General features: G+C 44.1%; 1 protein-coding gene across 1 annotated transcript; it reads left to right on the top strand.

Moving 5' to 3' along the window:
- The first annotated feature begins 3,872 nt into the window (after positions 1 to 3,872).
- On the top strand, positions 3,873 to 4,632 carry LOC142848961 (large ribosomal subunit protein eL15-like). Its single transcript, XM_075971117.1, has 2 exons — positions 3,873 to 4,296; positions 4,465 to 4,632. Exons 1-2 carry the CDS (start codon positions 3,904 to 3,906, stop codon positions 4,630 to 4,632), a joined length of 561 nt encoding a protein of 186 aa, XP_075827232.1. The 5' UTR covers positions 3,873 to 3,903.
- Positions 4,633 to 24,641: the final 20,009 nt, after the last annotated feature.

The following is a 24,641-nucleotide window of genomic DNA, read 5'->3' on the forward strand; positions in this document are numbered from 1 at the left end:
TGCTGCTCCAGCCACCTGCCACCTCCTGTCTCCTGTCTCCACTCTGAGATGCAAATAACAGCCACAATGACAACAACCCAAATGTGAAGGAACCAGGTCATTGGGCTCCAACCTCTTGGCTGTGTGACTTTAGGCGTGTTACCCTGACCAGACTCCGGTATTCATATTTGACCAGATGCTTTCACATAGTTAAGCATTAGATCATAAAACTCATTGACAAGAATGAATTTAGACTACACCATGTATTCTCAACCGTGGCAAAATCAATCCCCAGAGGGTGAAATGCTGCTTTGCTATTCATTGTTATTTATAACTTTTGAAGAGTATTTTATTTGCTATGGTGGGTCATAAAATACAAACAATTCAAAATGAACTATAGTTATGACATGACCTACAACCCATTGTTTTAGTTTGACATTATATAAATTTTCATTAACCTAGGCTTAGTTTGAAAGGATGTAATTCTGAAAGTGGTAAAGAGATCTAGGTAATGTGTGTTATTTATACTTGTATTGGTTGCTAATATGATTCATATTTAATGAACTAGAAATGTAAGTTTATGGACAATGAAAATCATTTTATTATTCCTCAAGTTCAGCACCCTACACTTGTCATATGCAACTGCAACTTGAGACAACTTGGCAGATTTTCAACATATTTATTTGAAAATTAATTTAGAGAGCTGAAGGCTGACATTCAGACAGAATACATTCAAGGACATGTTTGTATGTGTTAACATGGTTATTGATTCCACATAGAATCTAATTTTCCGGAGATACAGTTAAGCATCTTTCTGCCATGTGAGTACCCATCCAAATACCAAAGTCAATGTCAAGAAGAAAGTTCCGATCTGAATTGCATGGCAAGGACCAATGGGGCCTTTCACAGCAATATCAGGGGTGCCTGTCTCCTTACATGCTCAGCAGCTCAGTCGGAGCTTGTTTGTCTTTCGTTGTGCTAGCTCAGCTAGCACTGTCTGTCTTTGCAGATGGGAAACTGAAGCCAAAGAGAGCAAATGGTTTATCCAAAGTTACAGCTTCATAGTATTTCCTCCATGAGTTTTCCAATAGTTACATGCCACATGTAGCTCTAGAGCTCTATCATGCATCTCCTAACCCCCCATTAAAAATGTTACATGTTTGTAGACATTTACATACTTATTGCCATTGTTAGTGTCATAGTTTAATGTGTGAAGAAGTATACACTTAATTTTAGATTGGATAACACCATCTGTAAAGTGAGCAGGTGGGTCCACCTGATGACTAAAAGATCGCCTGCTGCTCTCAAGCCCTGAATATTAGGGATGCAAGTAGTCCACACCTTTGTGCAGCTGTGTTTTTAACTGTGTATAGAAATAGAAATGAATTATGTAGGAAAAGCCCTGGCCAATAGCATTCCATCTCTCTGAAGCCTGGATCTTTTGAAAGAGGTCAGCATCAGCACCAGATCCAACACAGTCAGTAGTGATGCTTAATCTCAGCCTTGTGTGACACTTTCTAATTCTCAAAATACATTCAAATTTCTTAATTTTCATGTAATTTGGAGACGTCCAGAGAACATCGGGTCCATTCTGAGGGGAAAAGAAAGACTATCCTTAATCTAGAGGCTTCTCTGAAGAATCTGATGATTCTGATACTCTCGTCCTTATGGAGAAAACAAGACCTCCTTGAACAGACACAAGCTCAGAACCACCAGTGTTCTGATCATGTAGACGCAAATGAGCTAATCCTATGAACATAGAAAACTCTCATGTTCTTATAGTTCATTTTTCATATTTGTCTTCAAATTTTTAACAGGCTATAGCTAGCACCTAAATTATTAGTTATTCGCAGATTCTCAATGGATGAGATAAAACCAAATATTTAACCGCTATGGACATACTGAATCAATTGAAAAACAACAGAATTCTGGCAAATGAGATTGTGAAAGCAGACAGAGAAGTAAGACACTCATCAAGTACACAAGTGAGCCCTTAGGGAGTTCCTGGACCAAGAGTCAGACATGGTGACAAGTTCACCCAGAACAAGCCAAAGGGCTGGCATAATCAGAAGGGAGGACTCTCTAAGAGTGGACTAAGCGGGCCCAGATGGCTGGCTTTGCTTCCTAGGGGAGGCCACACAGTTATGAGGACAAGAATAGCCCACAGGGAGGATAAGTGTCCCAAAGTACAGCTTCTACCAGATGCCCAGGAGACACAGCAGGGAGTCACACCACAGAGCTGCACCACCCTCAATTCTTTTGTTCTCTTGGAGTTCGAGAATGTTAACGTTTTAGAGTTATGATCAGTAGATGCAGATAGAAGAAGATGCTGCAGTGATAGCTTTAACCTGGGGAGGCAGCATCTTACTTGCAGTGAGTAGTGAGAGTGGGGGCAGCCAGCCAGGAGGAGGAAAGCCAGGAGGACACCAAGGCCCTTCAAAGTCAGAGTTCTAGGTTTCAGACCTGGGAATCCGGCTATCTTCCCCTCCACCTTTTACTTCCTTTATAACAATCAAAAACATTGGAAACCACAGACCTAATGACATATTGCTTGCTAAATTGTTTAGTCAATTGTGTATTTTCTTTTAACCATGTACTGTTGGCCTTAACTATTACAGATTCAACCAATAGCCAATGGAACACTTGGGGGAGAGGTCGTACTGGAAATGAACAAGCACAGGCTTTTTTATTATCTCTATTCCACCGAACTAGGGTACACCAACTACTTATATATCATTTATGTTGTAAAATCATCTAGAGATGATTTAATGGCTACAGGGAATGATATGCACATAGCATGTGTATGTACCATGTTGTATGGAAAGTTGTATTGTGTCATGAATTGAGCCTCTAAGGATTTTCTTATCTATAAGGGTCCTATAACTAAGTCCTTTGTAAAAATTAAGGGACCCAAGTCTTTCCTCTACATCTTCTTGTTGATGTTGGTACTTCTGAAACTAAGTTGGACTCTCCTGTCCAGGCACCCAAATAGTGTTTTACTTTACCGTAAGCTCCTGGTTTTTAACCATTGGGTATATAGATAAGAGATGTAGTCTTGTTTTGTCTTTATTGTTTGGCAGGGTCTTACTATATAACTCATGATGGCTGTAAACTCACAGTCCTGCTCAGCTTCCTGAGTGCTAGGATTACAGGCACACACCACCGTGCGTGTTTCTCATTGTATGAGTTTTTAACAGTGTGACTATCTGTGTTACTCCTGGTTTTGCTTTGTCTTCTCTGTAGGTTAGTTTCCATGCCCCCTTTCTTGTGATAGGGAGTTATGCTTTTGGTAAGGGGGACTATGACGAACTATGAAGAACTATGTAAACCAGATAAACCATCTCCTTCCCAATTTGATTTTGGTCATGGCCATCATAGCAATATAAATCCTAAGACAGACAGTCTTAGAATAAAACACTTGTCTAAGGAGAAGAATCTCTTCTTGATCTGACAAATATTCACTGAGAGTAGTCCTTTTTCTCCTTGTATTCACTTATTTTTGAAATACATACTTTCTACTGTGGTAAGTCTAAGCAAATGTGTATGCCGAGGGCTATACACATTGTATCTGCTTTATATATAGCAGATAGACTCATTTGAAAGCCACTGGTTTTCCTGACTTTTCCACGAGCATTCATTTCATTATTTCTGCCTCCTTTCAAAATACATGAGACAAGAGAAAGAATCCTAACGACACACCTGTCAAAGTACTTTCAACAAGAAAGGCAGCATCCCCTGTGATAGGCATGTAGGTCCTGGGATCCGTCAAGTGGGATAAAACTTACCATCTGAGAACCCTTGTGCGATGTAACAGGAACGTTGGTGATGAAGTCACTTGTGAGGGTGGACAGTGGGTTAAGAAATGAGATTGGGGGGAGAAAGGCTTCTTCCTTTCCTCTGACGGCGGCCATCAGGTGAGCCAAGATGGACGCGTACAAGTACATCCAGGAGCTGTGGCCGAAGAAGCAGTCGGACGTGATGCACTTCCTGCTGAGGGTCCGCTGCTGGCAGTACCGCCAGCTGTGCACGCTGCACAGGGCTCCCCGCCCCACCCGGCCCGACAAAGCGCGGAGGCTGGGCTACAAGGCCAAGCAAGGTTACATCATATACAGGATTCGCGTCCACCGTGGTGGCCGCAAATGCCCAGTGCCCAAGGGTGCGACCTACGGCAAGCCAGTCCATCATGGTGTGAACCAGCTAAAGTTTGCCAGAAGCCTTCAGTCTGTTGCTGAGGAGAGAGCTGGATGCCACTGTGGGGCTCTGAGAGTCCTGAATTCTTACTGGGTTGGCGAAGATTCCACATACAAATTTTTTTTTGTTTTTCAAGACAGGGTTTCTCTGTGGTTTTGGAGCCTGTCCTGGAACTAGCTCTGTAGACCAGTCTGGTCTCGAACTCACAGAGATCCGCCTGCCTCTGCCTCCCGAGTGCTGGGATTAAAGGCGTGCGCCACCACCGCCCGGCCTTCCACATACAAATTTTTTGAGGTTATCCTCATTGATCTATTCCATAAAGCTATCAGAAGAAACCCTGACACCCAATGGATCACCAAACCGGTCCACAAGCACAGAGAGATGCGTGGGCTGACATCTGCAGGCCGCAAGAGCCGTGGCCTTAGAAAGGGCCACAAGTTCCACCACACTATGGGTGGCTGATGGAGGAAGGTCATTGGTTAAATTAAAAGAAACTGCTTGGCTCTCATTGGTTAGGAGATAGGTGGGAGGAGTAAACAGAACAGAACGCTGGGAGGAAGAGGAAGTGAGGTCGGACTCGACAGCTCTCCTCTTGGGAGCAGACGCCTCAGAGAGACGCCATGCTCCCTGCTCCCGGGAAGACGCACGCAATGAAGCAAACCGCCAGGTCAGACATGCTGAATCTTTCCCGGTAAGACCGGTGCTCACAGATTATTAGAGATGGGTTGATTGGGATATCAGAATTAGCCAGTAAGGGCTAGAGCTAAGGGCCAAGCAGTGATTAAAAGAATACAGTGTCTGTGTAATTATTTCGGGGCATAAGCTAGCCGAGCAGGCGGCTGGGGTGTTGGGGACGCAGCCCTGCCGCCCCCCTTATTACTACAGGTGGCTCTCGCCGTGCAGCCTGCAGAAGGCGCAACACTCTGCAGCTCCACTGTTACCGCTAATATACATAATGTTTGTACAGTTCATACCCAATAAACAATTTAGGACCGTCAAAAAAAAAAGAAAAAAAGAAATGAGATTGGGTATTTGCTACAGTGCTTTGTCCCTGCAGGAAATTCAGCAATGGCAAAGGCTGTCAACAAAGAAAAGGATGCCCAGGAGGCCACAGTTCTCAGTCATACCCCCACCCCGCCCTCATAACTGGGGCTCTGTGCTGTTGTCATTTCTTGGAAAATAACAAGAACCTTGTGAGTCTGTGAGAAGTCATTCATCATGAGGCACATAGTCAACACTACCCTGTTTCAGACATGGTTTATGTGCTCAGAAGGACAGTTTCATCAGAAGAATACAGAAGACTATCAGACTCAGATATGGATTACTGGTGAAAAATCTTTCTTTTCTTCTCCTGCTGCTACTCTGGCTTGGTCTCCACTTCCCCTTGCTCAAAATGCAGTTCTTTTGATTGTTCCTCCTAGTAAGAGGTGCCGAGCAGAGCGATTTCATGGTCTTTTCCCTTCCTTTTAGAAAGACTGAGTTTGCTCTCAGTTCCTTGTCTTGTTGCTGCAACATGAAGGAAGAGATTGTGTTGCTCATATTTGATGGAGCAGTACACCATGGTGAGGTTCTCCTGATGGAGTCCTGAGGGACCTGATCTGTCTGCATCTCAAGTCAGGAGCTGGGTTGAGAAGCTGGCTTAGCTTCCTTTCTCCTTTCTATTTAGTGTAGGACCCAGGCCATGGAAATGGTACCTCCGATATTTAAGGTTGATCTTCTCACCACAATGAATATAATCTAGATCACCTCTTACAGATATGCATAGAGATCTGTTTCCGTGCGATCATAAACTCCATAAAGATGAGCCAGGACCATCTCATATAGTCATATGCTAAGATATAAATAATCCACAAATCCTAAGCCTTAACCTTCATCAAAATTTTTCCTTTGAAATGGTGGTGAAGCCTTGAGCCTGATCTGTGAAGATAGAATTGGCTGGCATTCATACAAGGCCCTGTCTCGTATACAGCCCCCAACCCCTGAGCATCTTCCCAGCACTGAACACTTGGTCTGAGGAGACTCTGCCTGTCTTTCTCTTTGGTAGAGTGGAGATGTGTGGGGGAGGTTTGCATTTGCTGTGTTTGTTTTGGGTTTACAGGAAGACAGATTTTCCTTTCCTTCACATTATATAGCTCCAGTCCTTTTATTTATTATTTTTAGCTGGAGAGTTTGGTAATGCTGTTGGGTGTTGACTTTCGGTTCTGTTCTGACTTGTAAATGTTATCTAGTTCTCGTCTGTTTTCCACCTTGTGTGATATAGATCCCATATCTCAATGATCTGAGCATTCGGTTGAGTTCCAAAGCCTTTTCCCACAGAGCATGAAGAGAAAAGAAGAGAAGAGAAAAGGGACTAGCGACAGGTAGTTCCCCACATTTAGGTAGATTTCAGGGGTTTTTCTGTCATTTGTTGTTCTTCTCCCTCCTTCTCAGGGTCCTAGGGCCAGTAACAATATTGTAAAAACCCACGGGCTTACTGACAAAGCACAAAAGTCTCTGCCTGCTTTTCATTCTAAACCTTGCCCTAAGGTGCCTTGTTTCTCTGCCTTTTTTTTTTTTGCTGGTGATCCCCCACTATCATCCAGCTGAGGGTCTAAGCTTCTCAGTCTCTTTTTGATGAGACAGTAGCCTTGTCCTTGGGCTCCTCTACACCGGAAGGACATGGATTCATTCAAGAGCTGGCAACATTTCATCACTAAACCATACGTTGATGACCCCGCACATCATATGAGAATACTACCCAATATGAAGATGCCAGAGACACATGAGAGTAGCAGCATATACCATTATGGACTTTGCAGACTCCAGATGAATCTCAAGATAGATGGGCGTTCCCCCAAGTGATGATAGTGCTGTGGGGCTGGATGGAGTGAGTTATGGCTGGCCCAAGGCCCAAGAAAATGACTTTGGCATCTCAGTATCACCTGAGGAAAAGTTAAGTCATTTTCATAATGGACGGACGGGGACACACACACACACACACACACACACACACACACACACACACACACAGAGTTCATTATGAAGATGAGCCTCTTGATATGTAAATATGTGGACAGACTTGGGTACCTTAGGATATCCATTTGTATTGCAGAAAAAACCCCTCAGTGTTCTGAAAGAGGCGAGCAGGGGTATTTTCTTACCAGACTTCTGAAGAAATTTCCCCCCTTTGCATTCCATCGGATTCAAAATGCTTTGAAGTTAAAATTAACAGAAACAAAGGGACAGAAAAGAAACAGTAAACTTCAAAACATCCCTCTGCCCTTGGTAAGCTTAGCAGTCTTCTAAGTGTTGGGAAACGGAGAGAAAAGCTTCCTTCTGTTCCACGACGGAGCGCATTGTCTGTGTTTATTTAAAAGTTCTCCTCTGTGTATTTTCTTCTTCCAAACTAGAACAACTTCTTTTAGACATATGAAGACATGGCATCTTCAAACTATTAAGTTAATTTCATTTCAAGTGGAGAAGTTACAAAAGCAGAAATGGATGACTTAGCTTTAATTCGTTTTCTGTTTGGGGCGCTCTTCAACTCACAGTCCATAAAATACACAGAGCAGCTAAGGCTGTACATGAATCGACCAACAATGGAAAATAATAACTAGTGCTAAACGGTATTGTATTTTATCTTATTATCCATCTTCAGGAGGCTGCTAGGCAACCAAGTGCTCTCACTGGCTCTCCCTCCCTTCCCAGTCCTCCCTCCCGCCCTCGCTCTCCTCCTCTCTATGTGGTGCCTTCTTCATGTTTACAAAATACACATGGTAATGGAATACACTGGAGGGAAACAGAGCAGAATGGACAAAGTTAATGCCACCAGCTGCACTAGTCTTCTTTGAGAATTTTAACGTGAATGTGCACACAAAGGAGGAACATATTAAAACCATAGAGCCCCAAACTAACTTCTTTTATGTATGAGGTGTAGACGGTGTCACCGGATTACAAAACATTGCTTTGTCAAGCTAAAGCAAACCATCTGTTCAAAAAGACAAGTGCACGGGGAGTCAGTACTGGGGCTCCTAGCTACCCTGAATGGGCATTTAGTCCTCTGATTTTCTCTTGTCCAAGCACCATGAGGACTTAGTCCAATCCTAACACACAACAGAGACACTGGGCTATGTAACACTGATGCGTTACGTTCTAGCAGGGAGGAGAAGAGATGCCAACAGCACTTGGAGCAAGTGTGCGATGCGGCTCCTCCAGCTGCTAGCTTAGTGAGGAGTAGCTAGCCTCAGAAACGGCCCTCAACATCAGGGTCCCACGGGTGGGTACCACAGCTTGCCAAGGGGTGGAAACCATTGTCTATTCTCTTCCTTTATGCTAGGGACTTGGCATTGCTTTAAACAAGTTGTTGTTGTTTGTTGTTGTTTTGCTTTGTTTTCCTTTAGTTATATTGAAGCAACGGCCCATTATGACTGGTTTGACGTGGCCGTTTTGGTAGCCATTTTCACATTTGCTCTATTGGCAGCTAAGACCTGAAGACCTAGGTTAAAAACTATTTTTTTTTTTTTTGGTTTTGTGAAAACTGGATTATGGTGGATTTGGAATGAGCTTCTGGAGGCATGGAAACAAATGCCTGAATATCTGTGCATGGGAATGGGGGTGGGTGGGCAGAGGGTAGGGCAGAAGAGTTCCAGTAGTTAAGGGTGCAGATGGTAGTTGACTGGCCTCATTTCAAACCTTTACTGTGTCATGTGACATCAACATATTCCTCAAATCTCCCCAAACCTTGTGTGTGCCTTCATGAAATAGTAGAAAAGGTAAGGAACACAAGGAAGGTCTGAAGAGAAAAGCTTGGGTGTCCCGTGCCAGTGCCTGGTGAACCAGCAGCCTTTGGTTCAGGGGCATTACTTAGTGATGGCCATCAGGCCTTGAATCCACCTGAGAGTAGTCAAGCTAGACATGACCTTGGTAGCAAAGCCACAGACCAGCCTAGTGTTAGGAATTCCTAACACCTAGGTTGATTGAAACAAAACCAAGAGCTCATGTTGGTAAAGAGAAAACTGCATGGCCCTTGGTCCAAACCATGCAGACAGCTGTGTAGACCGTGCCCACTAGACCCTGGAGAAGGCCAGAAAACCCACCCTAGAAGATGGTGCCCGGCTGCCTCTGCTGCCCCACGTTGGTCAGAATCGATTCTAAAGGTCCTTTCTCCTGTCATCAGCAGCTTCAGCCCTAAATTCAAGGTACGTGAATTGGTTGGGTCATATCGTTGTCACATGCCTAAACCTCTGCCTTTCAAAGAGGTTGGCATTCAAAGTTTCTCAGAGGAGGTGGCTTCTACAAGTAGACATATGAATGGTATTTGTGTTCTTGGGGGAGGGGTACAACAAAAATGACAGGTGTCCCTTACAAGGTTCCCCAGCAGATATCTTTAGGGTCCCCTCTAATCTTTCACTGTTTAGCACTCTTAAAATAAAATGTTTCAAAAACCTAAAGCATTTCTGAGTGCTGAGTACAATGCCACAAGTAGAAAAATCCCATAAATTGAAGAATTCCATGTACAAGATTATTGAATAATTTATAAAAGTAACTTCATACTTTCTATATAAAGCACACATGAGACACTAATTTTGTGTTTAGAATTCACTCCCCTCTCCAAGATAACTCATCTTTTTACATAGATATTTTAACATCTGAAAAACTCCACAATCCACAAATCCAAAATCCTTATTATCCCTGGCATTTTTTTTTTTTAAATTTTGGCTGAGGACTATTTAGCCGGTTATAATGAACTGGTTTTCCTACAGGCTAATGGCAGATGGAAAACAGGCTTTCTGAGTAGGGAACAGGGCAAGGCATTTTCTCTTATACCCTGGATTATGTTAACTGCTTTCATGTTCAGAAAGGATGCTCACTTATCACAGCCTTAAAACTGAGCTCAGTTCATGGAAGGTCTTCTGCGGTTCTGCATCTTCGGGCAGGCTCGTGGGCAGGGAGAGGGGCCTGTAGTCAGAGTACACGGAGTCATTTTGTTTTCTATGTCAGAGCTGGAACCCAGGGACTTCACATGTGAGCAAAGATACTCTGCCCGCCGGACGACAAGCCGGTGCTTTGGCAAGGCCTTGGCAGTCTTTTATTAGCTTTGTGACTTGGGATTAGTCACAGCACATCTCGGGATGTCAGTGTCTTAATTGGAAAAAACAGGCAGAGCCAGCAGGGTAACTGTCTAATGGGGATGTGAAAAAAAGAAAGCCAGTGAATTCCATGATGGATCCTGGAATGCAGACAGTGTTTGATGCCCCTCAGTGATCTGGTCCTTGCTCTCTGGCTACCCCAGAGGCTGTGGTGTAGCCACCCTCCAGGCCCTATAGCCCTCCATGTCTCTTCTTAGATTTTAAGTAGCAGCACTGAGGAATAGATCTTGCCTGGGAGCCCAGTGATCTGAGTCTGGGCTTGTAGTGTCAAACAGGAACCCGGAGTTTCTTTGATCATGAGAGAGCACACATCTTGAGTCTGGCAGGAAGCCAAGGACAGAAGACAAAGACAACGAGAGGCACAGAAGTGGGAACAGAAGCATCAGTGCTGAACACCCCTCTCCCCCCCGGCTCAGGCACAGGCAAGTCTCCACTACCACTCTAGGCAATACTCCAACAAAAGTTCTATTCCTGAGATTTCGCCCAGGGAACCGATTCTGTGTCGTGAATATTTTGCACCCTGGGGTGCTGTCTGCACTGCTGCCCTGTGGGCCTGCCTGATCCTACTGCTAAAGCCCACAGGTCCACAGGTAGTGACCTAGCTCCTGTGAGGTACCCGATCTAAAAGTCACAATGTACTGGGTAGAACCAGATCCTGCACCTTCAGCTACTACAGCAGGAAGATTGCAAGTTCAAGGTCTATCTGGGCCTTCAAGGTCAAAGCTGGCCTGGGTCACTTGGCAAAACCCTGTCTCAAAATGAAAATCAAAAACTGGGCTAGGGCTTGAGCATCAGTGACAGAGTGACTGCCTGGACCGCAGACAGTCTTAGGTTTGTCTCTTAGAACTGCCAAGGAAAGAAAGGAAGCTTCAGTGGGTAAGGGAAATCTGGTACCCAGCCCCTGAAAACCCCCAGGTTCTGCAAACCTGCCTGGTTCTGCTGTGGAGCTCAGAGGGAGACCAGAGTCTCCTGAGAGAGAGTGGGAACTTGTGGGAGAGAGACCGACAGCCAGGACAGGGTGAATGTCTGAGAAAGTGGGTAGAAAAAGAGGTCCTTGGGCAGTAGTAAGGCCAAGTCAGAACTGACCTTGAGTCCTCAACACCTTGGCCCCGAGGTCTCAAAAATGGCCAGGAGGTGAGGTCAGCATCTCTCATTGGGAGTCCCGAATCCTCACTGCACTGAGGCCCAACCTGACTATGGGTGAGGTGAGAAAGCTCTCTGGCCTGTCCTCTTTGCTCAGGGAGCGTTGATCCCCAGGGACGTTTGGGAGGTATTGATACTCTTCCCATGGTGGTGCGTCTCTCACTAGGGAGAAGTCAGGCTGCCCAACTTCTCAGGATGTAGCTGGCTTATGGAGACTTTGCACCAGTCCCAGTGCGTACGTGGTGGCCTCTGCCCCAGCCATAGATTTGAGAGTGGAGGCCGGAACCACATGCAAGTAAACACAACCATGACAGTCACGAGGGTAAAGATTGGTTTCCGAAACAGCATCAGTATAAATCTCTCACCTCTCAGGAGGCAGGGGTCAGAAAGAACACAGTAGGATGTCTTTTTACTGCTACTCTGGCAATAATAATAACAATAATAACTAAATTTAATAAAACATAACTAAATCAACGTTTCTTTTTAATTCATAAGGTAGCAGGCTATCGTCTGTATATCCGGAAGTTCCAAGTTGCAAATCACATGCTAGGTCCCATGGGGTTTGCAAAGTTTTGGAGGGATGGAGGCATCTTTCTTCCCAGCTCCCTGCTTCCTGTGCTCGGGGCTTAGCCGTTGGCTCTCACCATGGCTAGAAGCTTTGCAACAAGACTGTGAGTCATGAGAAGCTGCTGTACCATACAGTGCTTCCTGTTCTCTTATGGGAAACACTCTGAAAGGTTGCACAGTGTATACACTCATGAGAGAGAGAGAGAGAGAGAGAGAGAGAGAGAGAGAGAGAGAGAGAGAGAATTAATGAGTGAGGAGGACTGTGGAAGGGAGAAGGCTGGTCACTAACTAGCTCAGAGAAAGTTCTGACTACAGCAATCATACTTTCTAGTTTTCAAAATGCTGAGATAAGGAGTACAGATATTGTCACTATCAAGAAATGATACGTGTTTAAGGACGTAACCGAATTCCAATGGGCAATGTGTGTGCTTTCTGAAACGTCACTGTGAGACTTACAGACATGCATACTTTGATATTTGTATCTATTAGTTAAAGCAAATTTAATATAGAAAATCCTCTATTCTAAAAAATAAAAGGCAACATACTTGAGAAATTCTAGTTCATTTTTTCTGGATAATAATTGCACACTAGTGGAGAACCATGTAGCAGGGCTCTGGGGGTGGGGAAGGCTGTGGCTGGAAGCTCTGTCTTGGGGGGGAAAACCTATCTCTATTGGATCTATAACGGGCCGACCATGATCTTAGCATCTTAGCAAATGAGTAAACAAGTCGGTGAATGTGCTCCACAGATCCTTCTTATGTGTGGAACTTCTCCAGGATCAACAGCATTGTAGCTAGTGACACAATTGTGCGGGCCTTTACTTTGTGTCTGTTCCGCAATACTGGGACAGCTCAGCGGTTTTAATGAACACAAGTGATGTAGACAAACAAACTGTAAACAAAACCCAAACTCTGTTATTAACAGCTTTCAGATAATTTTAAATAAATTTCCCAAGTTATTGCATTAACAACTATTTTGCTTAATGCTGGGCCTTCAGAAACGCAAGACCCTGGACAGACTTTGCCTCCTATTGAATAGCAGGGATTTCTGTCCCTAATTGCTTGCAGGTGTCTCTGCAGCACCCCTCCCAGCTCTTCCAGAACGTGTGCCCTCTCTCAAGGATGGCAGTTTCCTCCTGAGTTACAGTCTGTGTTTGCAGCGCTAGTTCACGGAGCCCGGCTGCTAAAAGTCAGGCGTTTGATGTGGTCAGCATCCCATTTCTCCTCGTGTGTTTGATGGATGTTAATTAGTCGTTTTAGGTTCCCTCCTAATGATTTCCTTTTTAAAGTCGCCCTGATCGCATACTCTCTAAAGACAATACCATATAAAGCACACATCTGAAGTGTCACATGTGACTCGTTGCAAACAATTATGTTTCTTCATCTCATGGTCTCCCCGCCCACCCCCTGGCTTCTTTTTCATTAGTTTCACTGACTTTAAATGTCAAGTAAAAATGTTAGAAAAAAACCAAGTTAAATTATATTCACATGAACAAGTTTCCTCAGAAGGCGGAACTATTTGTTTGACCAAAACATATAAATATCTCTATCAATATTCCCGGACATATGTGTGAGTATATGCATACATATGGGTACGTTTAGATCCATATCTTAGGACACCAAATGGCAATCATAAGCTTTGAAGATTAACTCCATTTTAAAAAACAAAAAGAGGGCAGCGCAAAGAGAAGTAAGCTTGGAAATGCGTCTGTATGCCATGTGAGATGCATTTAGGTTTTTCAAAGGGAATCAAAGGCTTTCAATTTCAACAGAAGTAAATTGCTGTCATTATTAATAGCAGACATGTGGCGGTGTTTTTAATTGAGACCAAAAGTGGGGGGTTCTTCCCAGTACAGACAGTACAAGCTGGGAGTTAGTTAGATGCTCAGAGACGACCTTGAATCCTTGGAGGCACTGGTCTCTCTTTTTGCAATGACCACAAAATTCCACGTCCAGCCTTAGAGTTCATGAGGGAAGCTGCTTTGAAAACTGGAGCCATGCTTAGATCAAGAAATGATGCCTCCATCCTGGCACCCCAATATTAGGTGGGAGCAGCCAAGCCAATAGCCTTGAAGAAGAATTAGGGCAAATTTGACCCACAGAGGTGCTCAGAGGCCGTCTCGGAGAGCCTTCTTTGCCTTCTCTGACATTCCTTTTCCTAGGATTACATATTTCTCTCCAACGTGGTTCAACTTATGAAGCTAAATATAGCTTAATAAGTCTGTTCTCTTTATAAAAGGCCCAATAAAACTGCCACGGCAGTATAAACATAGATTGATCTCACCTGAACAACTGCAGCACGTAGCCATGTGGCCTTCAAAGAATGTATCATTGGGTTGTGGAAAGACCTGTCTGAAAAGGAGGGTGGTGGGGGTGGTGGGGAGACAATCAGGGCAACAGGAAACAAACCAGGGTAAATCAAAGATGAGGGGGAAGATCTGGGAGGAGATGGGTGAGGGGGAACTGTGATCAGAATTTACGGTATAAAAAAATTCTTTTAAAAACTGATGGCGATAGGAGGTAGGTCCATCCGTCCTGTATGAAGGGGCTAGGGCGCTGACTGTGGGAGGGGTCATGGCTCTGGCTTTCTGGGATTAGTGATCTGGGGGGGGGGGAAATGCATCACAACCTGCAGGAAGATTGATGAAGCATGAAGTCCTGGGTTCCACTCCTCAGAGTCCGACTCTGTTAAGTTTGAGGTCACATGGAAGGATTTCTAGACACATCTAGAAAATTCCCGGGGGATACACATGTGCTTTGTTGGGAGCTGACTGTTCTGTCCACTGCTCTAGACAGATCCTGGGGATGCTGATGTCCTACAAAAGGACATGGTTGGGTGAGTTTTGTAGAAGAATAAAGAAGAAGGTCACTACGGGTATGTAAGTGCTTGTGGGGGCCACAGAGCGAGCCTTGTGGAATGAGGAATACCCTTAGGACTGGAAAGGAGGCCTGTGGCAGGGAGCTCCATCCTTTCATTTGCCAGGGACTGAGAAGTTTAGCCCAGAACCTGAACTAAAACCAGAACAGGCCTGGACAAAGCAGTCAATCTGTGGAGGATCTATGACCACAATCTTGTGATTGATTGCCTTTTGCATTCTTTAGGGTATGTTCTGTCATTCTCTACTGTCTCTCAGCTGTTGCCTAGGCATAGCTCTCACCCAATGCACCCAGTCGTGGCTGTGCATTGTTTGGTACCCAGAGAGTCTTCTCAGGCCTTCGCTTTCCTTAAGGGAGTGTCAAGCCTTTCCACTGGAGAGTCACCCTTGACTTCACTGTAGTTGTGGCCTTTTGTTCCTGGTCCCCCTTTCTGCATGCCTGTTTTCCTAGTCTTTGTCCCAAGCTCCCCATTAGTGGTGTGTGCATTCTTGGCCTTTTGTCAGTCTTTGGGCGTAATGGCATTGTCTTTAAAGTGACTCACATGGGTTGGTAAGTGAATTCCTATGGCTCAAACTCAATCCCCTCTTGAGTTTTGGCCCATGGTGCGTGGGTGCTGCCAACACAATCTTTGTGAACCCTGTTGACACAGGGGGAGGGTTTCAGGGCTGCCCAGGGAGTACCTTCTACCAAACAGCATTACTAATTGGAAGTAAATCCAGGTTTCAGCATGAGTCAACGGGCTTAAGAGAGCGGCATGCAATGGCTGTGACACTCCTGTGCAAATAGGCTCTTCAGCGTTCCGCCTTTGGTGAGGCTTTCCCAGCTTAGCGTTCAGAAGCAGGTAAAGAGCTTGGAAACTACGGTTTGTAGAGTGAATGGCACAGGTATGGCCTTACTCCGAGCAGAGAAAAATAGCTGCTTGTGGCCTGAATAGAAACCTTTTCAATGGACTCTTCAAGTACCTGGGCTGCACTTTATTGTAAGGACCGTGTCCTGTAGCTTCATCGGGGCTGAGGCCAGTTAGCTGAAAGGGGAAATGGGGAATGCGACATTGGCCACCTTTTTCAAGGTTTGGATCTGAATCTCTTAGGGGTCTGAGGATAGTTGGAGAACTCATCCACAATGTTCATTTCACATAGGCCTAATAGTTTAGACTTATGATTGGGTATTTCCAGTGCCCAAATAAACACATGGAACCAAGAACCCTCTAAAAAGAAAAGTCAGGCAAGTCCCTCTTGTCCAAAGAAAAATTTTCTTCCTTCCTTCTTAATTAAAAAAAAAGTGTGCACATGTGCAGTGAACACATGTGTATATGCATGCGTGTGTAAGCATATGCATTTGTACATCAAGAGGTCCGAGGAAGAAGCTGGGTATCCTTTTCTATCACTTGCAACCCAGCTTCCTTGAGAAGCTGCCTCTCATTGAATCTGGAGGTAGGCTAGTAACTTGTCAGTTTTAACGATCCCCTTGTCTATATAACCTCCAGCACCGAAACTGTATTTGTGCTGGCTTTATATATGGATTCTGGCTACTCACTGCATCCTCTCCCAGTCCTGCAAAGAAAGCCTTCTTCTGTGCTTCTATCTAAACATCGTTTGTCCAGGGTATCTTTCCCCTAGTTACTGATGGATGTTGCTTCTCACGCTGGCATCCTTCCTTGCTATGTTCTGCCCCAGCATCTCTGGCTTGCTGTTCCTTCCTTACCCAGTGCTGCTTCTGAGCATCATCTTTGCTTCCCTCACCTTCTGCTTCCCTGTGCTTCAGGCAGCCAGGCCACAGCTGTCTTCATCATTCGGCCACCAACAGGGAAGAGGGGTTGGTAAAGGAAGTGAACTCACTTTGGTGAAACCATAATGATCGTTAGAAAAAAGACAACTGTTTGGGGTGGCTGATGTCTTCTTGTGTCCTTCAGTTTATAGAGACTGAATGGCAGGCAGTTTGTGTCTGAGAAAGGCCCTTCACCACTGACTGTGGCTGTGCATGGCCCTCTCCTCCCCATCCATCACTTTCCCATTCTCTGAGATCAAGTTATTTTTCTTTATTATTTTTTTTTGCAAAACAAGTCATAGTTGTTATAAAAATTCAAAGAGTGCAGAAAAGATACAAAGGAAAGAGGGTAAGGGGAGAACCACTTAAAATCAGGAAGAATTGAATGTCATTAGTTGTGAGAAAATTCCTAGCCATTTTTCTATGAAGACACAAATGAAATAACTGCCAGGCTTATAACATGAAATGTTCTTAGTCTGATGTCCTGCTATGAAACGTATTGTTTTTGTTCTTGTTGCTTTGTTTTCTGTTTGTTTTTGTTTTATCTGTTTATTTGGGTTTTTTTTGAGACAGGGTTTCTCCAAAGCTTTAGAGTCTGTGCTGGAACTCACGCTATAGATCAGGTTAGCCTTGAACACATGGAGATCAGCATGCCTCTGCCTCCTGAGTGCTGGGTATAAAGGAGTGTGCCACCATTGTCCAACACTATTTCTTACATTAAGAAGAAATTTAGGTAAAAATAAAGAGATTGAATGACTGTAGATCAGTATTTTTTCCACCACGAAAGGTTCTTTCCATCTGTCCAAGAGTAGTTTCCAAGTGCTTGTCTTTTCAACTCTGGATGGGACAGGTTCGTGCTTGTTGAGAAAATGGGACATTCGTGTACTTTTTCTCATTTAACTTTCTTCTGTTATTATTTTCCCATTGAGCTTTACATTTCTACTCCATGTTGTAGCCACTGGTTGTTTAGCTTTGGTCTCTGTGTTGTTCTTTCACTGTGTTGCTTTCTTTATTTTGATTTATCACTTGCTTGACTACATTTCATTCTTAAATGCCAGAAAGGAAAACTTGGCTCAGTGTCAAATTCCTGGATCTTCCCTCAGACTCTCTGGTTAGGAATATGAGTCCCTAGTTTCTCCATTTGGCCCTTGGCTTGCTTGATGTTCATATGCACTGTTTTAAATAAGGACCTGGGTATTATATTTCTTGAGTTCTTTCACACTTGGGGTATCAGACCTGTTGTCTTTGTACTTGAATGACACATTGATAGGGTGCAACATTCTTGGATTCTGTTTTTTCTTTCTTTCTTTCTTTCATCACTTTGGTCTAGTGGATTTTGGCTACGAATATTGTTAGGAACAAGTCTGAGGCTAGCATCCAGAGCCCACAAGCTTCTTTCTGTAGATATTGAAGAACTCTTGATTATCTGCCTTAAAGGTTGATAATGATAAGCAAACATCTCAATATTCATCATCTTTGTACTTGTTTCCTGTGACTCATACCCCTATTAACTGGAAGTCCCTCTGTCTCTACATCTCAGGATATATATTTTTCCTGATATAAATATTTTCAGGATTTTTATTCTGCTGCCATTTTGAGTGTACTCCTTTTATCTGCACTCACGATCTCTTTACATTTAATCTAATTATTTGGAGCCATGCTTTTATGGGAGTGGTTGATTGCTTACCCTGTTTTCTTCCCTGGTGTTTCTAATCTTTGTTTTCATTTGGCAATGATTTTGCTTTGATGCTCAGTTTAACTCCTTCCCTCTGCAATTTACTCCGGTGTGCCTATTTACAACTCCTATTTTCCCCATACTTTTATAGAACTCTTTTTATTAAAGACTGGGTCAATGATTTTATGTGCTGGAAAGTTTATTTATGGGATATTTGGCTTCAGATGAGTACTTCACCAATTAAACTTGCAAATCTTAAAATCTAGTTTTAGGAGTATAAGTTTAACTCACAATCCTTATTGTTCTATTTATAAATATAAATTTGGCACAGATAATCACCCTTGTAAGCTTCAAGGACTTTATCTCCATATTTATGTTGAAGGGCCCTGTGCAAGTGGATTGAGGCTTCCCCAGCCAAAAATTCTAGGCATAGGTGGAGTTGTTTATCAACCAATGGAGCTGAGCCCAGGATGAGGAATGGGGCTGCGTACTTGGAGGATGATGGTTCTGGTCAACAAAGGACGTCAAGTCAGTTCCATGGGTCATGTTCTGGACAAGGCAACTGCAAGAAGGCGTTCTGGGAACTGAATTCCAGTTGGCCTTAAGCCAAGATCAGGCCCTACCAAGGATGTGTGGGACCAGTCAAAGGACACTTGTATTAGAAGTTCTTCCCAGAGAAGCTGCCTTTTTAAAGAGTAGTGCAGCATCTTTTTACATGCCAACTTAAATTGCTACAGCTGATGTCCATGTCTGATTTACACAAGGGCACCCTCACAGTGGCCAAGTGCTGGTGACGGCTCCAAGCCATCGACAACTATTCAACATCCCCATCGTCAGCACTGGCTGCTGAGCGCATGCTCACTGACAGGGGAGAGTCAGTGTTACCTGTCAGCCCATGGTGGTTTCATGGGAAGGTCTATGGTTCTGTCCACAGGTTTGAGATCTCTGATTTGCAAATAGGTCATATGATACCCACGTCACTGCCATGATGAATTGTGATAGGAGAGACTCGGTATCCCTCTCTACTGCCTTTGTGAGGTTGTGTGCTATTTTGAATTTTTCTTAGAAAGATATCAGTCACATTATAGTTGTTCATGAACACATGCTTTAAAAATTCTACGCTGTAAAGCCCTGGAGAGTTGTTAACTTTTCTTAAGTTATATACAAGTTTCTTCCATTTTGTAATTCTATTTTTCTGATGGGGTCTATTGTTCTGTAATGTTCTCACTTCCTTTTCTTCCTCACTTTATTGTTGAAGATTTCATTGTGGTTAAGAAGTCCCCTCCTCTTCTGCTAACTAATAGATTACTTAGAATGACAGAGTCAGGAAAGTCTGTGTCCCAAAGGCATCAGGATGGTGAAGACAAGATCAGAAAGTTCTCTCTCCTCACAGAATCTGTGACTCTTTGCTAAAGACAGCTGTCAGCTGTCAGGAGGATTTCCTTGCACCTGCGGCTTCCTCACCCACCCACACCTGCATGGACCTGGGATGCCATAGCTCCATCCCTGCAGAAAGACACAGTTGTCTGTTGCCAACTTCGTTTGTGCTTTTGCTCATTCGACAGAAATATATGAACATATCGTATCCCGTGAATGTTGGAGCCAGAAAACGAGAAAGGCCTTGCTTCAGCTGACGGTTCCTGATTAAAAGATGTACCTATCTGCACCACCATTTTCCTGATTTTGGAAAAAAAAAAAAAGAAAACAAAAAAAAACAGTGTTCAATAAAAGATACTCAGTTCTTTGGCCCTGAAAAGTAAAGTGTTTTCCTGATTTAAGATAAAAGAGAGACAAAAAGTCATAGAAATGTAGGCAAGCCCCAAGGAGGTTCCTGGGCAGAGCTCTGACTATGTGTTTGTCCCTTCCTGCCACTATAAAGTTGGCTTCTAGAGGACAATAATTTTTATATGTCAAGCTGGTGCATAGAGTAAGCTCAGCTCTCATAAAGCGCTTTGTTTTTCATCCCGGATTCCTCAAATAAAAACTATCAGAGGGATGTTGTCAAATGCAATGACTTGGGCAAGTGCCTGCGCTTGACATCAGAGCATGTTGGACAGCCTCCTTGCTGTGTGTCAGGAGTTCTGGTGGAGGTCACAGCTAAGGAAGCAGGAAATCAAAACAGCAGCGTGGAGCTAGCTAAGTTTGGAAATCTTGCCAAGATATAGCCTTCCAGCCACGTCAACTGAAGCGAGCCAGTCAGTTTGCCCAGTCATGAAATCCACACTCCTGAAGCTTGCTGACTTGTCTTAAACATTTACGAGCTCTGAGTTGGTGTGCTTATTTGGGGGTTGACTTTTCCAGAGTATGTTCCTCCTTGCCTGTGTGACTCGCCTGTGATTCCAGTGTGTTTTCTAATCTGCCGTATGTATATGTAAGAAGACTGATTTAAAAATTGATTTTATGTATGGACACTTGTCACTGATCTAGACCCTACTGTAGAGCTATTCCAGAAGAGCATGTGCTCTGGTCTAGGATACAGAGAAATGTAACTGAGCTGGAGGTTTTCTCATGGCAGACCAGCCAATAGCAGTCTTAGTAGGCTGTGGGCTTTGTTACAAAATTGTTGACAGTTAAGAAAGATGTGCCCATTGGTTCAATAGTGGCAAGTTTGATATTCAGGTAACCAAATGATTTCTGATTAAGTTTAAGGCCTATTCTACAGAAGGACATTCACATCTAGTACTGTAAATCAGCTCAAAAGCCTGTGCCTAGGGAACTCATAGGCCTTGGTAATTTCAGTGGTTGTTTTTATAAGTAGACACGAAGAGCTCATCAAATTGCTTTCTGAATAATTATGTTTATGACTATAGACTGTTGTTGCCAGACTTTGTCAAGAACTTTTTCCCCCAGAGGTCAATGTTAACTACAGAGACATATAACTAACAGGTCAAAGGGCTGACAGAATGTTTCACCCTAGCTAGGACATGTACATTGCTCCCTCAAGGCACAAGGGACATCTCAGAAAAGTGACCAGAAAGATGGTAAGAGCCAGAGGGTGAAGTGTTGGGAAAAGCTGTCTTCCAGGAGTGATGTGGCCTTTGCACTAGGGAGCTTAGAGCAACTACGATGACCTATACAAGATGGAGTCTGCCATCCCCTGTCACAGGACAGACAAGGGTTCCCAAGGTCTGAATATCTATAGGCAGTTAATAGTTACTAAAGAGGGAGAGGCATTTTCTTCAGTGATATTGTCACTAGTAAGGTGCCCATGCTCCTGGAAGTGGTCCCTGACCCGTACTTCTGTAAGCAACCACAATGAAACTCCTTGGGTCACCAAAATCAAAACAACACCATGAAAACATAAGGGAGACTAGATGGAAAGGAGGAAATTAGTGAAAATGGAGGGGTGACAAGAGATGATAATGGGGTTGGATATGATCAAAATACATGTATAGACATGTAGGGAAATGTCATTGTGAAACCAATTATTGTGTTTCATTAATATATGCTAGCACAAATTTAAAATAGCTTTTAAAATCAAAGGAACTTTTCAGTAATAAGAAAACTTGCTTAAAAAATTCCATTTCCAAGTCTATGAAAAAAAGCAAGCTAACACTGAGAAGAGAGACACTGACCTTAGACACCCTGTTTAACTGCCGGACGGTGTCTCCCAGGTTGAGGTAGCAGCAGTGAACCGCAGGCTAGAGAACCTGGCTCAAGGGTGACTCCTGCTTTCTTCTGGCTCCTGAAGCAAGGAGCTCACTCTGTAACCTGAAGTCACCCCCTTCAGGGTCTTCTTGGTCAATTCTCTCACTTTCCTAAGCTAAGGTGGCATAAGTGCATTGTAAAATGTCTGCAGCTAATGGCACTTCTTCACGGCTCTCGGATGGACGCCTCTTCACAAATGCGAAGCTCTTGGGAATTCTGCCTTGTTTCTGGCTTTATACATCCACGGAGGATAGGGTTCTCTGGGAGGTCCGTGTGCAGCTCTCAGGAGCCAGTGAGCATGTGATGCTACGTGACAGCAGGGAAGCAGTGCTTCAGGAGAGAGCTGCTGACCTGAATAGGAAGACTCCATCTTAAATGTTCAGATGGACCTAGTTTCACCACAGAAGCCTGAGAGAAGGATCCTGGAGCCAGAGCTCGGCAGTGAGAGTCGGCCTCCATTGCCATCGCTGACTTCAGTGGGAAAGGCTCACAGCTGCCTTCACTTCTGGGCAAGGAGGACAGGAGTTCTCTCCCTACAGTAACTCAGAAGAACACCTCATTTTTAGAGCCCAGGGATTTTTTGCATTCAGCTTCAAAACCTACAAAAGAATAAGCTCCTGTCATTTTAAGTCATGAGTTTGTGGCAACTTGCTCTGACAGCAAGCAGCAATGAGGAGCTGAAGATCTGATAGCAAACTAACAGGAATGGTAAGACCCAGCCACCACCAAAACTTTGCATCAGTTGCTACCCACTGATCCTATCTCACCCACAGAACTGACCTGAGATTAAAAACATACGGGGGCAAAGACTCATCTTCACTTACAGGGGCAAAAACTGCATCTTTACTGATCACTTAGTTACTTGATTTTTGTTGTAAGGGGTCCTGGAATTGGTTGCCCTTTGGAGCCCAGGATGCACTGTGGTTTATTATAGCATCATTAGGAACTAGTTTGCAGCTTAGCTCCCATTCTCTGCAATCTTTCCGGACCCTATGAACTCACCCCTGCCACTCAGAGCTTCTGGATCTTTTCAGACTGTGGGTTTTCCACATCTCTCAGTCCCTGGGCAAATGTCACCTCCTTCAGGGAACCCTTCCATGCTCCCCTTATAGTGGCTACAGACCCCCCAGATCGCATCTCAGTACACCTCTGTTCCAGATTATAGTCTAGTATTTGCAGAAATGTCTTTTCTGATGGACTGGAAATTACACAAGGAGGGGAACAACGATCCCCGAGTTATTTTAGTACCCACCCCCTACAGTTCAGAATTCGGAGATCTGAGCACTGCAACTTCCAATTGCGAAAATAGCATGGATTTAATTCAAAGGACATTTCCCACAGAAGCTGCTATATTTGTTGCAGTTCTGCAGTCATCAGAGCCAATAGCGCACATGTGCAATGTGGAGCCGGCTTGGGCAATGATAGAGACTGAGAAGTTCCACGGTATAGCATCTGCAAACGAGAGACCCAAAGAAACAAAGGCAAAATTCAGTCCAAATCCAGAGGCCCTAGGACCAGCACAGATAAGAAAACCTCCGTCTAAGACAAGAAAACGTGAGATGAAAAGAGAAGTCTGAGCTCCAGGAGTAAGGCAGAAAGAAAAAGAGGGCTCTTGTCTCCATGCTGTGCAGGCCCTGGAAGGCCTGGAGGATGCCCGCCCACACATGGACACACTCTGCTTTAAAGCCCAGGAGTCAGATGCTAATCTCATTGGAAAATGCCTTCACGGACGCATTTGGGGATGTGGCATAGGATTAATCATTCTCTTGAAGACCCCTCCCCACACTGACAAGAGGCATGTGTGCAAGGAGGCCTGGAGACTCTGCCTCTCCTGCCCCTTGCCATCATCCCCCTGCCTGGAATATCAGCTCATTGCATTTTTATCTCAGAGCAAACTTATGCAGTGTGTTCTCTCCATCACGGCTTTTATATCAGACTTCTTTCTTAGTTTTTGATGCAAAGTTCTTCCTTTGTTAAAGTCACTTGGTATGCATCAGGAAGTCCTGAACCAGGAGGCAGAAAGACTACACACGATGGACTCGTAGATCATTGTTGGGATGATTTCCCTTGTTAAATTTCTGTAGTTCTAAAATTCTTTGAGGAGAGTGCTTGAAAGGGTAGCCCAGCACAAACTGGCAGGAATCTATAACGCCGCTAGGCTTCGGTATATTTGTCCTCTCTGTGACGGCAGGAAAAGAAAATCAACTAGGACATGTGTTCCTGTGGTCAGAGCCTGATCAGGAAGCATCCGGAGCAGACACAGAAGAGCAGAGTGTGGCGTGGGGGTGTGGCCTGTGCTTTGTGGCTGTCCCTGTTATTGTGTGCCGGTTCTCTTGAGATCACGGCTTCTCACTGCACGTTTCCATTGTAGGGATGCAATACAATGTCAGTGTGGGGAGGTTTCCAAACACACAGTGACAAAAGTTAACTCAAAATCAAAGGTAAAATAAACTCAAGGTGTTTTGGCAGCACTCCGTCAGATTGCGGTTCAGGACTTCATGGCAGTTCGGGTTCTGAACCCCTCACAGGTACAGCTAGTGCGCTGCGTGCCATCACACAATAAAGTGCCGATAAATACTGCTTGAAACCCGCTGACTCATGCTTGAGACTGTAGTGTGCTATGAACTAGAGCGTTTTTACTGTGCATTCTACTCTTAGGAAAACATA

The sequence above is a fragment of the Microtus pennsylvanicus genome, chromosome 4 (assembly GCF_037038515.1).
Source record: "Microtus pennsylvanicus isolate mMicPen1 chromosome 4, mMicPen1.hap1, whole genome shotgun sequence".
Lineage (NCBI taxonomy): Eukaryota > Metazoa > Chordata > Mammalia > Rodentia > Cricetidae > Microtus > Microtus pennsylvanicus.

Coding starts and splice junctions, on each gene's coding strand:
- LOC142848961 (XM_075971117.1), top strand. CDS start 3,904: ATGGACGCGTACAAGTACATCCAGGAGCTGTGGCCGAAGAAGCAGTCG. Junction 4,297..4,464: donor CCACATACAAATTTTTTTTT/GTTTTTCAAGAC, acceptor AAATTTTTTGAG/GTTATCCTCATTGATCTATT.